General features: G+C 40.4%; 1 protein-coding gene across 1 annotated transcript in view; it reads right to left on the minus strand.

The window, feature by feature from the left end:
* Positions 1-14,940, minus strand: part of EEIG2 (EEIG family member 2) — a 78,932-nt gene that overhangs the window by 49,438 nt on the left and 14,554 nt on the right. The window contains exon 2 of the mRNA XM_019628798.1: positions 12,845-13,046. Coding sequence (XP_019484343.1) covers positions 12,845-13,046 — 202 coding nt within the window. The remainder of the gene's footprint in view (positions 1-12,844; positions 13,047-14,940) is intronic.

Consider the following 14,940-nt stretch of genomic DNA (forward strand, 5'->3'; position numbering starts at 1 on the left):
TGGCCCATGTTGGTATTATCATTGCGCTCTTCCCGGGTGAGGTAGATTGGTTGCCGGCCACTGGATGGCCGGTCACGGCCGCTCACGGCAGCTCTTGGCAGCTCACGCTGGCTGCCGGCAGCTCACAGTAGCTTATGGGAGCCCACTGCAGCTCCACTGCAGCTGACACTGTCACTGGTGACTCACAGCAGTCCAGTTTCAGGTCGAGCTGTTGTTCTCCATCTTAGCTGTACAGGGCACAGCGTCACTGGCCCTCATGTGGGATCCGAACCGGGGCCCTGCTGCTCAGAGCTGGTGTCCCAAGCCAACTCCTAACCAACGCGCTACTCGGCCAGCCCAAGAACAGGAATTTTAAATTGGTGCTGAAGCAGAACGAAGGAGGGACAAAACGCAGAAGGGCTGATTGAAAAGTGTTTAAGAAACAGTCCCTCAGGTCCTCTCCCTGACTTCTGCAGAAGACTCCTGCAGGAGATTCGTTCTCTTGACAAGGAATTGGTATTAGAAATGGCATGATAGTATGAGCATGTTGGGGGGTGGTGGTGGTGAAAGAGGACCTACTGAATGCTGAGACCTCCAACCTTCTTTCCTAACCTGGCTCCTTACTATATAGTCTTCAAGCTGGGGGAAGAACACTTGCTGGGGAATCCAAACAGCCCCAAGGAAAAGATCTAATGAGAAGGATATTGAGGGTTCCCAACAAGACGGCTCAGCCAGCTCGATCTGCAGTAAAACCCTGAGTCAAAAAACACTCTCAGGGCTGGCTGAGTGGCTCAGTTGGTTAAGAGCTCGCTCAAGGGTTTGAGCTCTGAGCAACAGCGGTTCAAGTCCAGCCCGAGCTGAGTTGCCGCTGAGCTGCCAACAGGTGGCAAGATGGCTCAGCTAAAAAACAAAACAAAACAAAACAAAAAAAACACACTCTCCACATGTACAAAGCTTCTGAGCAACTTTAAATGCCTTGCAGTTAAATATGAGCAGACATTCGTGGAAAGCCCTTTAATATAAATGACAGAGACTGAAATGAATAGCAAAAAGGTAACTTAAACAAACAGTCTATGCTAGAGGAAGAAAAAAGATTCTCAGAGAGACAGAAATGGCTTTCATTTAACAGTAAGGAGGACGTAATAAAGATTAGAGTAGACACAAATCACACAGAGAACAGAAAATTAACAGAAAAAAAAATCGCAAAAATAAGAATTGGGTTTTTGAAAAAATACACAAAACCAATAAACCCTTAGCTAGACTAAGAAAAAATGAGAGAAGACAAAATCAGAAATCAAACAGGAGACATTACAATGGATGCTTCATAAATAAAAAGAATTTTAAGGGATGATTATAAACAATGATATGCTAACAAATTGGACAACCTAGAAGAAATCAATAAATTCCTAGAAACACACAACTTATCAAAACTGAATCTAAAATAGCTGACCTTATAGAAGCACAGAGTAGATGGTGGTTGCCAGGGGCTGGGAAGTGGGGGAAATGGGGAAGACGTTGGTTAAAGGGTACGGAGTTCAGTTATGCAAGAGGAATAAGCTCTGCAGAGCTAATGTATAGCATGGTGACCGTAGCTGACATACTGTATTGTATATCTGAAATTTCCTAAGAGAGTAGCTCTTAAGTGTTCTCACTAAGGCGACGGATATGTTAATTAGCTTGACTGTGGTGGTCATTTCACAATGTATACATATATATAAACATCAAGTTGTATACCTTAAATACATATAATTAATTTGCCAATAAATAAATTAATAAATTAATAAAGCTAAAAAAATTATTATACTGATAAAATGCTTTGGAATCTATTATGCATATTTTTTATGACCTGTTTAGCCCCACCTAATGAAGCCACAAAAAGCTCAAATCCACTTGCTGGGGATTAAGACACTACTACCCAGACACATGAATACTGCCTCCCAAATATTAGACTGACATATTTGCTAGGACTTTGGAATAGGTTCTTATGTGAGAGTAAGAAAGTCTAATGGGCCAAGAGATTGGCTGGAATGAACGGGAGCTATGAAAAGTGTCCATTAATTAACACACAATGTTGTACAATAAAGGGTCCTTATTTGGAGAAGCAGCCTAGACATGAAGACAGGACATACGAGCTCAGCATAACATTCTGGACAATATATTGCCAATCACAGTAAACACTCAGTATTTGTTGACTGAATAAATGTCATGCACGGGCCACAAATGAACAGTCCCAGCTACCAATTTCTTGCCTGTATTACTTCAACCCCTTTCCTGTGTCTGGCGCCACTACCCTAATTCAGTCCCTCAATAGATCTTCCATGAAATATGGTGACAGTCTCCTAAATGGTCCTTGCTCAAATCTACCTTCCTCACTGCTACCAGAAAGCTCCTTCTAAAATACAAAGTTGATAATGTTATGCCTCTGTCTAAAATCCTTCACTGCTTCCCCATATCTCAGAGCATTTGGTCCAATCTCCTTAACATGGCATCTCCACGGTTAGGCCCCTGCCTACCTTTAGTCTCATCTCTTTCTGTCTTATACTGCCATTCCCCATTTATAGCACAGTATTTCTCATTTGTATCTTTGTTCATGTTTTCTTTTCCTTGTATTCCCTTCACTTTCCCTTTCAACTTCCCATGTTCACCATTTTAACTCCTTTAGAGTAGCCATTACCAGCTCTAAGAATCTTTCCCAACTCAGCCTTTAGGTGAAAGCCTGGTCTGCCTCGATTCCCTGAATGCCTCACTGTTGGCCACCCCCTATCCTAGAGTACTGCCATCCAGGGAAGGGGCTGGCAAGAACTGGCTGAGTGGCTTCCTCCATCATTCCATTCAGTTCTCATCCCCCCAGGATGAGGTTCTAATTTCCTCTTCCCTGCCTTGCTTGTGGCAGAGTCTTCTATAATTACATATATTTCAAATGAACCAATAGTGTAAATGAAATTTTAAAAATTTCTAAGATTAAAAAATTGTTGACTATGGCCTTTCCTAATAAGAACTCAAGCAGAAATAGGTATGTTAATTTAAATAATCTTTTAGATTTTGTTATGTCAAAATAATAGTCCTGGAGTATTAAACAACTTTTCTAAATAATAAAAAACGTAAAAACAAAAACAAAAAACCAAACCAAACAAAAAAACAAACCGTTTCTGTGTCTAGTGCAATTAATTACTCAGAATTTTTTGTGTGATAATCTTTAGTGTTTACACACACACACATACACACACACACACACACAGAGCTGTTAGAAGGCTGAGCAAAGTATACATACAAACAAAAAAAGTGGCAAAGTTGGTTCATGACAGTTTGTTTGTTATACTGATGGGTTACCATGGAAACAAACTCAGACTACTTGGCAACTGAGACAAAAGTCACATTTAGTAAATGCTTTCCGTTACATGAGTCATTAATTTCCTATGAGTTTTATATGGTTGCTTAACCACTTTCAAGAAACAAAGCAACAGAATATGATTTGTATTGATACTGTGGCAAGCCAAGTATTTCTAAGATAAAATGATAAAGTTGCCGATTGTGAAATACATAAGCAGAGGACTTAAGAGAAGATAAATGTTGCTATGGCCACTGTTTATGCTTCAAAAGAGTCAAAGAAAATCCAAAAAGTCTTTAAAAAAATAAAAGTAATATAAAATAAAATGAAAAGTACGGATCCATTTTTTTGGTGACTACTTAGTTACTGTATTAGCAAACTGCATTACTTAATATTCTAAGAATAACCTGCATATGTGTACTCTAGCACATATTTAAAATTATGCTATGGCTTGGTAATTAAAAGTATTTTTAACTTTTTAGAAATGGTGATTTAAAAGAAAAACTGCTAAGAGGAATGCAAGCTGTTTTTCCAGACATTAATGCCTGGAGGTTAAGAGCTTCTATTCAGAGCCAGTCTGTTTGGGTTCAAATCCTGCCTCTGCCAATTGCCAGCTGTCACACTGGGCATATTCTCTAACCTCCCCGCATTTCCGTTTCCTCCTCTGTGAAACAGGCATGGTAACAGTACCTACACCTCATGGGAATTTTGGAAAACCAAGTGATAGTACCTGGCTTATAGTGAATCTCAATAATAAATGTTAGAAGTTGAAGAACTATTAAGCAGTTCTAAGTCCACTTACATTTGTCCTCCAGAGAGAAGTAAGGATTAAATTTACAAGTAGAGAATTTTCCTCAACATTAACCTATTTTATAAAAGATTACTGAGAAAATGAATCTTTGGGAATTGAGGCAAAAACAAGTATTTTAAGACTCCAAAGATAAATTAGCTCTATAGAATTGTGACTTTTAATTACAATACTAAGGATAAATGACTCTCTCACATCCCAGAGATATTTTTGGCTGAGTCATTGGGTGGACAGTACCATTTACTATCATTCAACAGGAAACGTTTGAACACAAGAAGATTCTCTTTCATTCATGCATTTTGCTGGTGGTGTGAGACATTGAGGGAAGTGAACACCCAGTTTTGGGCATTTTGAGGTTGAGGAGCCCGAGAGTCCCTCATTTGGAAATGTCCAGTAGGCAGACAGATATAGAGACGTAGGGCTCAAAGGAGAAGACAGGGTTAGCCAGACAAATGCGCAAGTCCTCAGCATGTGAAGGGTCACTGAGGCCAGGGAAATGGATGAGGCCATTCAGGGAGAGTGGGTAGAGCAGGAAGGGAAGACAGCTGAGTCAGGAACTCTAGGGGACACTGTAAGGCACAGGAGAGGGGGGGAGGCAGGCAAGGGGATAAAGGATCAACACAGAGTCAAAGCAGATCATGTTATCACCGAAAACAAACCAAGGGACAAGATTTTTAAGAAGGAATTTGCTCAACAATATCAAAGTGGCAGAGAGGTCAGGTAAGATAAAGATTAAGAAGAAGCAACTATGAAGTCACTGATAACATTGGTAAGTTAAGTTTCAGGGAAAAGATGGCAGTGGAAGACAGATTACTATGGGAAGTGGAGATAGGGAACACAGTCAATTGATTTCAAGTATTTTAGTAACAAAGTGGAAAAATCAGGGTGGCAGCAGATAGGGACAAGGGGTAGGGGGAGGATTTCATTTTAACACACAGAGATTTAAGCTTTAGTGCTGACAGGAAAGGACCGATAAAGACAAAAAGTCAAAATATTTCACAGGGTGTGAATGATGGTGCAGGAGGGGACCCACCCCTGAGAATGTCAGAGTGGATGAGAGCCAGACAATAGTTGGGGGGATTGCCCTTGGACAGGAGAAGGGGATCCTCTTGCATCATAAGGAAGGGAAGCGAAAACGACAAGTTCTAATGCAGGTAAGTTTGTCAACAGGCCACTTTTCATTGCCCAGACTGCTCTAATGAAAAATTTCATATAAAAAACTCAGTACTACTTGGTATACAGTAGGTCCTCATATAAAAGTTTGCTGAATACTTGCTTGTTAATAATCTGCTGTATATGTTATCAAAAATCTTTGTAGCTTCACACAAGAGAAGCTGCCGTTCATTAACCTGGCAGGTGTAATGAAAAATTTCATTTAAAGAAAAGTAGGTAAAAGTATGCCCATTTTTATAGTATCATAATAGACTAGTTAATAATTTTTATGGGGAAAAATGTTTAAACTAAAAATATGAACTTATGTTTACCCAGAGTCATGACTTCAGTTCCCTCAGCTAGTCAGAGATCATTCTTTCTATAGACTTTTTCATCACATTTCTAAACATTTAACACAAACAAGTAGTATAAAAAAGGGAGACTAGCACCCAGTTCAGCTTTCAGTTAACATAGTTTTCTATTCATAAGTTTTCTGCTTAATGGCCAATTAAAGGAAAGCAGGATGGTATAATGGAAACAGCAAAGGATAGAAAATCAAGATGTTTCCTATTATAAACTCTGTAAGTGACTTTGAAGAACAAAAACAGCAATTTGTCTACCTGTCTGTATCCCTTCCCCAATTCCCCAATAAAATCTAAAAAAAAAAAAAAAGAATATAGGAAATGAAAATCAGGTTATGTACATAGGAATGCAAATATGTTCTCCATGGCGTTTTTTATTTTTTTTTTTAAAGATTTTCTTGGGGAATTGGGGTAGAGGAACAGTGCTGGGGAACCGGCGGAAGGGGAACAGACAAGTTGCTGTCCTTTTTTTGTTCTTCAGTCTAGTTGTGGAGGACGTTGCTTCACTGGCCCATGTTGGTATTATCATTGCGCTCTTCCCGGGTGAGGCATATTGGTCACTGGCCTCTGGATGGCCGCTCACAGCGGCTCTTGGGAGTTCACACCGGCTGCCGGCCGCTCACACTGGCTGCTGGCCACACACGGTAGCGGGGGCTGCAGCCTACGCCGTCGCTGGCAACTCACGGCAGCCCAGCTCCAGGTCGAGCTGTTGTTCACCATCTTAGCTGTGGAGGGCAGTGTCACTGGCCCCATGTGGGATCCGAACCGGAGCCCTGCTGCTCAGAGCTGGCGTCCCAAGCCAGCTCTTATCCAATGCGCCACTTGGCTGGCTCTGTTCTCCATAATTCTTAAAAATAAAGGGACATGGTACTCATATTACAGAATTCAGAAGCTGACATAACTATGGATTCAATACCTCACCCAAATTATGCACTGTGTTTGAAGTAAAAAAGTTATTCTCTCAGATATTCAAGGAGAAAACACAACAGAAAAAAACAATGCAAAAAACTATCACCAAGGTACGCTTTCTGAATAAGACACCTGAACATTGTACAAGAACAAGAAAAATCAATTAAGTTAGATCTTAAGAACAAAAAAAAAAGGGCAAGAAATCAAGCCAGTGGATTACCTGTTCTTTCAAAAATACTTTGTTTTTGAACAAAAGGATGGTTTTGTCTTTTCTTTTTTTCCTTTTTTTTAAAGGAGGGCACAGCTCACAGTGGCCCATACGGGGATCGAACTGGCAACCTTGGCGTTATTAGCACCACACTCTAAACAACTGAGCTCACTCACTGGCCACTCCGTTTCTGCCTTTTCTGAATATAAAAGCATGCGTGAAAATAACAGTTGTAAACACTTTCTATATAACATCTTCAATCAATCAGTTTCCAAATCAAGAAATGTATGGCTCCTTTTTATCTGAAGACTAAAGGCCAAATTCAACTACATATTCAACCCTCCATGGTCTGCCCCCAACCTCTCAAATTTTTGTTTAAAGATTTATTGGGGAGTTGGGGGGAGGGGAACAGCTCTGGGGAATCTGGGGAAGGGGAACAGACAAGTTGCTGTCCTTTTGTTCTTCAGTCCAGTTGTGGAGGATGTCACTTCATTGGCCCATGTTGGTATTATCATTGCGCTCTTCCTGGGTGAGGCAGATCGGTCGCCGGCCTCTGGACAGCCGCTCGCAGCGGCTTTTGGCAGCTCATACCGGCTGCCGGCTGCTCATGCTGGCTGCTGGCCATACATGGTAGCTTATGGCAGCCCACTGCAGCAGGGGCTGCAGCCTACGCCGTCGCCGGTGACTCATCGCAGCCCAGCTCCAGGTCAAGCTTCTGTTCACCATCTTAGCTGTAGAGGGCAGTGTCACTGGCCCTCATGTGGGATCTGAACTGGGGCCCTGCTGCACAGAGCTGGCGTCCCAAGCCAGCTCTTAACCAACGCGCCACTCAGCTGGCCCCAACCGCTCAAATTTGATGCCCTATGATTTACCTTTGCTGACTCTTCTCTAACCTGAATTATCCACTATTCCCTCCACAGACATTTTGCCGTTTACATCTGCCTCCATGCTGTTCTGTCCCTTTGGGATGCCCTCCCTAATATTGCCTATCTTTTACCCATCATCCAGCATTATCCATATGGTATAATGGAGGGGGAACAAATTCTGGATTCAGAAGACCTGGGCGCAAGTCTAATTTCAACCCTCAATGGTGTTGAACAAATTACTTTCCTCTATTCAGTTTCCTCATTTACGAAATGTTTTGTACTCAGCTACAAATTGATAAACGTATCAATTTTATAGATTCTGCCTGAATCTATAAAATGGTATAAAAAACTTATTTCAAGAGGTAGTTTGAAAATTAAATGATATAATATACAGAGGGTGATAAAAAAATGTACACACATTTTAAGAAAGGAAAACCATATTAAAATTGTAGTAATCAATATATACCGATAATAAAAGATGAATACAAGTCATGTTTGACTTCTGCAATTAGAGGTGCTCAAAGTGGTTGCCATCAGTGCCCAGGCACATCTGATTATGGCAAACTACTGCTTGAGCAACGCTGACCAAAGTGTCCACTTGTATACATTTTTTTTGGCACCTCCAGTATATATCACTGTGTAAACCAGGTGTTATGAATCAAGACTTCACTCAAAAGCTTTCTCTATGATACATTTCTCGAGTCCTGGGGTAAAATTATTCTCTTGCTCCTATAAAATCCTGGGACATTTTATACGCACATCTGGAATTGCCTTGCAAATGAAAAATACTGAGAGCAAGAGAAACGGGATTTTAATGAAGTTTTGCTGTGTGTTATGGAAGTACTTTTCACCGGTATCATCACTGAAAGGGAACTCTATGGTATCAGAGGGGGTTTTCTGGTACAGTGATAGGAAGTTGGGAATCCGAAAGAGCACACAGAGGCCACCAAGTCCTATTTGGAGATACAGAAAAGGAGGAATGTTGCCAAACAGTTGTCCAGCCATCTGTCCACCCGCACTTACCCCTAAACTGACCCTTTTGAGGACACCGCTCATACACCTTGCATCTCCCTGTTTGGACCCAAAAGATGGCTGGTTAGTCAATGACGGGTAAGATTCCTCGAGGAAGGAACAACCTAAGACAGGCACAGTTGCAACGGGGCCATCAGGAGAAATCTCGGGGCTGATGGAGGTGGGCATGGGTCCTCACCCGCTCCCAAAGAGACTTGGAGGTCTTCTACCCCTGTAGCTACATTCCTCCCCTCAACCTGCTTGGGAAGTGACCTGATGGTGTGATAGTATCTGTCCTCAGCACAATAATCTTATCTCCCTGGGGTCGTTTGCATATAGGGTGTGTGAAGGCAGAGCATCTGTCTCATCACCGCAGGCGGACTCTCAGTAATAGCAGCTTGCAGGCATGGGTAATCTGGCTTGAGCAAGTTCTCAGGAATGAGACTCACAGACTGTGGAGAGAACAATGCTACTTCCGGGTGGGTGGAGAAATAAAAGCGGTGTGTCGGCCTGGGGCTCTTAGTCCACGAGGATGGAGACCCTTGGCCCCTCACTCATTTAACTCTTGGCTGCCGTTTCTTTTATTTCTTAACCCTTCGCCTCCCCCTCTCGTTCTCCCACTGCCCATGTTGTGCAGAATGCGACAGAAGAAAAGACTGCAGAATTTCATTCTTGAGCTGGAGAGCGAAATGAGTGGAATGTGACAAAATAGCACCAAGAGTATTACAAACTACTGTGAAGACTCTAATTGGCTGTCCTTGTTACCCTTAAAATAATGACAATGATATAATAATGAGGACAAACTCATGCAAATAAAGTAAACTGAAATCAAAGGCAGGGCAGCCAACACAGTCTAGTGAGCTCTGCTTTGAAAAGAGGTCTGGGGCAGCAACTGGAAGGCATCTGTGCTGCGGTGAAAGGGTGAGATTCCATGGGGCTGTACAGTAAAAGGACTGTACCAAGCATCCACGTGGGACATTTCTCAAGTGGCACAGATCTGCTGTGGTAGCTCCTGCTGACTTTGATTACAGTCAGTGTAAACTTGATGTTTATGCATCACAAATGCGCTACTCGACATGTCTGACACCTTTCCTCACATGGAAGTAAATAAACACCAGTGGGAGCAGAGTAAGTACGGGAGTTAGAAAAATTGCAATGAATATTTAAAATAACTTCTCAATTATTTTGTATGCTGGTTTTATATGGGCTACCTTAGCAAAATAGTTTTCAGATTGCATCTTACTATCAGTAATTTAGTTTTCAAACTAGGAAATGGCAAGTACTGATACTGCAGTTATTAATTACTGAATTCCTGGTTGTTTCAGGAAGTCTTACACTTTATTAGAACAATGAGAGTTTACAGTTCTCAACTGTATATAATTACAAATGCATATTATCTGTATTACTAACTTAATAATTGAGTTTATTTTTCTATAATAGAAATGATAAAGGTAATTTATGGTTGCTTATAAAAGGTACTTTACTAATTTAGCCTACAAGCAAAATTTTGGAATCAATTACCTTCTTTTGCAAGGACTATGAATGATCTTTTCTAACTACCTTCCTGAGGCTATGATTTCTAAAACTGTTTCTGCCTTGTACATAGAGGAAATAGTGATGTCCACAGGACAGTCCAAGTAAGATATTCATTTGGGCTTTCCAGAAATCATTCCTTAACCATAAGGGGAAACCTTGATGTCTAGGATGGTACACAGAGCTGACACTTTTAAAGATACAATACCTCAAGAGACCCTAAATTGGCCTCAATACATTACAACAGAAGATAAAATGTTAATAACTTCATGTTTAGACACCAGCACTAGAGAATTCCCAGCAATTTTGCTCTTGAAATGTGGTTGCATTTGTGAGCAGGAAATATATAATTTTTGACTAGAAGGCCAATGTCAATAAATGAGTTCATTCTACTGCTATGCTAGTGATGATTCACTAAACTGAAATGAAGCGACATGTAAAGTCCAAAGTCAATACTATGGGTAGTTCCTCACTTCATTATGATAAAGTAACTCCTGGGTGTAAGCTAGTTTCTAAGCCACAATGCTTGGAAATACCATTTGATTAGAAAAAGCCTGAGAAGTTCTTCTGAAAACAGTAAATAGGTTCCAGGACAGAAAAAAGTTTTAAGACAACAGAAAAACAGACCTTCAATCATGGATTTGTTTTATAATATTTGTATCCGTTTTCTCTTACACTATTCCCTTGCCCCAACCTATAGCCATGTTCAAGTCTCTATCCTAAAAATAATACATAAAATAAAATCTTTGTTTGCTCCTGTTTCCCCCCATTTACCTAATTCCACGTTTCTCCTTCTCTTCATGAACAAACTTACCAAAAGGACAGTTACTCTCAGTGCTCCTGCTGCTTCACCACCTGCTCACTCCCTAACCACTTGAAACCTGGTTTCTGCTCCTATGACTCAAATGAAACTACAGGACAGGCACGTGCAAAAGAATGAAAGTGGACCACTAATTTTACATCACATGCAAAAATTAACTCAAAATGGATTAATGACTTGAATGTAAGCACTGAAGTCATAAAACTCCAAGAAAACATAGGCTCCTTGATATCAGTCTTGGTGATGGTTTTTTGGATTTGACACCAAAAACAAAGGCAACACAAGAAAAAATAAACAAGTGGGACTACATTAAACTAAAAAGCTTCTGCACAGCAAAGTAAACCATCAAAAAAATGAAAAGGCAACCTACCAAATGGGAGGAAATATTTGTAAATCATTTATCTGATAAGGGGTTAATATCCAAAATATATAAAGAACTCATACAACTCAACAGCAAAAAACCAAACAATCTAATTAAAAAATGGGCAGAAGATCTGAGTAGACATTTTTCCAAAGAAGATATACAGGTGGCCAACAGGTACATGAAAGGATGCTCAAGATCACTAATCAATAGGGAAATGCAAATCAAAACCATGAGATACCTGTTAGAATGGCTATTATCAAAAACACAAGAAATAGGCGACGGCGTAGGCTGCAGCCCCTGTGGCAGTGGGTTGCCATGGGCTACCGTATGTAGCCAGCAGCCAGCGTGAGCGGCCAGCAGCCACAGTGAGCTGCCGTCCAGAAGCCGACGACTGATCTGCCTCGCCCGGGAAGAGCGCAATGATGGTGCCAACTTGGGCCAGTGAAGCAACGTCCTCCACAACTAGACTGAAGAACAAACGACAGCAACTTGTCTGTTCCCCTTCCCCCAATTCCCCAGCACTGTTCCCATCCCCCCAATTCCCCAATTAAAAAAAACCCAAAAAAAACCCCACAAAAACACAAGAAATAACAAGTGTTGGAGAGGCTGTGGAAAAAAGGGAACTCTGTGCACTGTTGTTAGGAATGTAAATTAGTGCAGCCGATATGGAACTAACTACCATATCATCCAGTAATTACATTTCTGGGTATTTATCCAAAAAATCCCAAAACAGTAATTCCTTGAAAAGATACATGCACTTGTATATTCACTGCAGTATTATTTACAATAGCCAAGATATGGAAACAACGTAAGTGTTTTATCCATGGATGAATGGATATTGAAATACACACACACACACACACACACACACACACACACACACACACGAAAAAAAAAAAGTATTATTTAGCCATAAAGGAAATCTTGCCATTTGCAACAGCATGGATAGACCGTGAGGGCATTTTGCTAAGTGAAATAAGTAAGACAGAGAAAGACAAATACTGTATGATCTCACTTATATTTGGAATCTTAAAAAAACCCAACAAAATAAAACAGCAAAAGAAACAAAAAAACAAGCTCATAGATAAAAAGAACAGATTGGTTGTTGACGGAGGTGGGGAGTAGGGATGTGTGTGTGAAATGGGTGAAGGGATCAAAAGGTACAAACTTCCAGTTATAAAATAAATAAGTCTAAGGATGTAACGTAGAGCATGGTGACTGTAGCTAATACTGCATTACACATTTGAAAGCTTCTAAGAGTGCAGCTCTTAAAAGTCCTCATCATAAGAGAAAAATTACTTTCTAACTATGCATGGTGACAGATGTTAACTAGACTTACTGTGGTGATCATTTCTCATAATATACAAATATGAATCATTATGTTGTACATCTGAAACTAATGTTATATGTCAATTATGCCTCAATAATAATAACAAGCTTCACCAAAGGCTTACTGACTGTCAAATAAAGCCAGCAGCTCTTTCATCACATAGGCAGAGCTTACCACTGTTCTCTCAAGCGTTTTCCTCAGTTTCCGGGATGCCACATTCTTCTCCAACGTTTTGGTCTCACTTTCCTTAATTAGGTCTTTTTCTACCAAGGTTCTATCCTTTGGCCCTTGTGTTTTGTTCTTTATGCTGTCTCTGGCTTTAATTATCTTGCCCATGTGGATTATTTTAAAATCTAGATATGCAATCCCGACTACCCTGCTCAGTTTCAGACAAAGACTCTCAGCTGTCCACACATCATCACAGATCTTGCTTGTACCTCACATTCACGTGCTTATGGGAAAGAGCTCAGTTTAGGTAAGAGAAGGAATAAACTGGAAACAATAGGAACATCCAAAACAGAACTATTACTTAATTTACAGTCTGTTGATGAATGACATCATATTATGCCACTACTTAAATAACAAGCTAAAATGTTCAGTAATGTGGAATGTGCTTATACTATTACAATGTTCAGTTTAAAAAAAGCAAGATAAAATTGTATATGTAACTTGGCTTCAACCATGTAAAAAATGAACTAGAAGAAACTGGAAAGGGATATTTCAAAATGTTAACAGCAATTAGGTCTGATGGGTAACATTTTTTTCTTCATAAAAATAACAGCCTATGCAATTATCTCAGGATTAGGATATTATGATCTATACACTTGTTTTATCACTCATGTTCATTATAAAATATACAGAAAAGAGAAAAATAGGGAGGAAAATAATTTCATAAAAAAATTAAAGTGAAAAATAACGGAAATGGTTCAATAGCCTAGAATAGTCCTGGCACATAGTAGACACTCAAAAGATATTTAGTTTTTTTTGGTAAAGATTTTACTGGGGAATTGGGGGAGGGGAACAGCGTTGGGGAATCGGGGAAGAGGAACAGACAAGTTGCTGTCCTTTTGTTCCTCAGTCTAGTTATGGAGGAGGTCGCTTCATTGGCCCATGTTGGTATTATCATTGCGCTCTTCCTGGCTGAGGCAGATTGGTCACCGGCCTCTGGACGGCCGCTCACGGTGGCTCACGGCAGCTCACACCAGCTCCCAGCTGCTCATGCTGGCTGCCGGCCACACATGGTAGCTTATGGCAGCCCACTGCAGCAGGGGCTGCAGCCTACGCTGTAGCTGGCAACTCACGGTAGCTCAGCTCCAGGTCGAGCTGTTGTTCACCATCTTAGATGTAGAGGGCAGTGTCACTGGCCCTCATGTGGGATCCGAACTGGGGCCCTGCTGCTCAGAGCTGGCGTCCCAAGCCAGCTCTTAACCAACACGCTACTCGGCTGGCCCTCAAAAGATATTTGTTAAATGAAAGAGTGAACTGTTCTGTATAGAAAATTGTCCAAGGAATTAATTAGATTGGCTAAATGGAGTTTTGTCAGTAAATGCTTTTTAAAACAGCTTTATTGAGATATAATTTACATACTATGTAATTCACCCATTGAAAATGTACAATTCAATAGTTTTCAGTATATTCACAGAGTGTGAAACCGCCACCACAATTTTAGAATACTTTCACCATCTTCAAGACCTCATACCCATCAGTAGTCAACCTCGATTTCCCTCCAACCTCCTAGCCCTAGATTAGTGAAGTTCACTAATCTACTTTTTGTCTCTATAGATTTTCCTTATTCCGGACATTTCACATAAATTGAATTATACGTGTGGTCTTTTGCGACTGGCTTCTTTAACTTAGCATGATGCTTTCAAGTTTCATCCATGTTGTAGCATGTATCAGTACTTCATTTCTTTTTATTTTTGAATAATATTCTATTGTATAGATATCCCACATTTCATTTATCGATGTATCAGTTGACAGACATTGGTGTTGTTTCAACTATTTTGCTGCTATGAATAATGCTGCTATGGAAATTCATGTACTAGTTTTTGTGTTGACATGTTTTCATTTTTCTTGGGTATATTAGTGGAACTGCCGCTTCATATGGTAATTCTGTTTAATACCTGAGGAATTGCCAGTCTGTGTTTCAAAGTGGTTACACTAGAAAATGCCTTCTTTTTTTTTTTTAATTTTTTTTATTGGGGAATTGGGGGGATGGGAACAGTGCTGGGGAATTGGGGGAAGGGGAACAGACAAGTTGCTGTCGTTTT

The sequence above is a fragment of the Hipposideros armiger genome, unplaced genomic scaffold (assembly GCF_001890085.2).
Source record: "Hipposideros armiger isolate ML-2016 unplaced genomic scaffold, ASM189008v1 scaffold_808, whole genome shotgun sequence".
Classification (NCBI taxonomy): domain Eukaryota; kingdom Metazoa; phylum Chordata; class Mammalia; order Chiroptera; family Hipposideridae; genus Hipposideros; species Hipposideros armiger.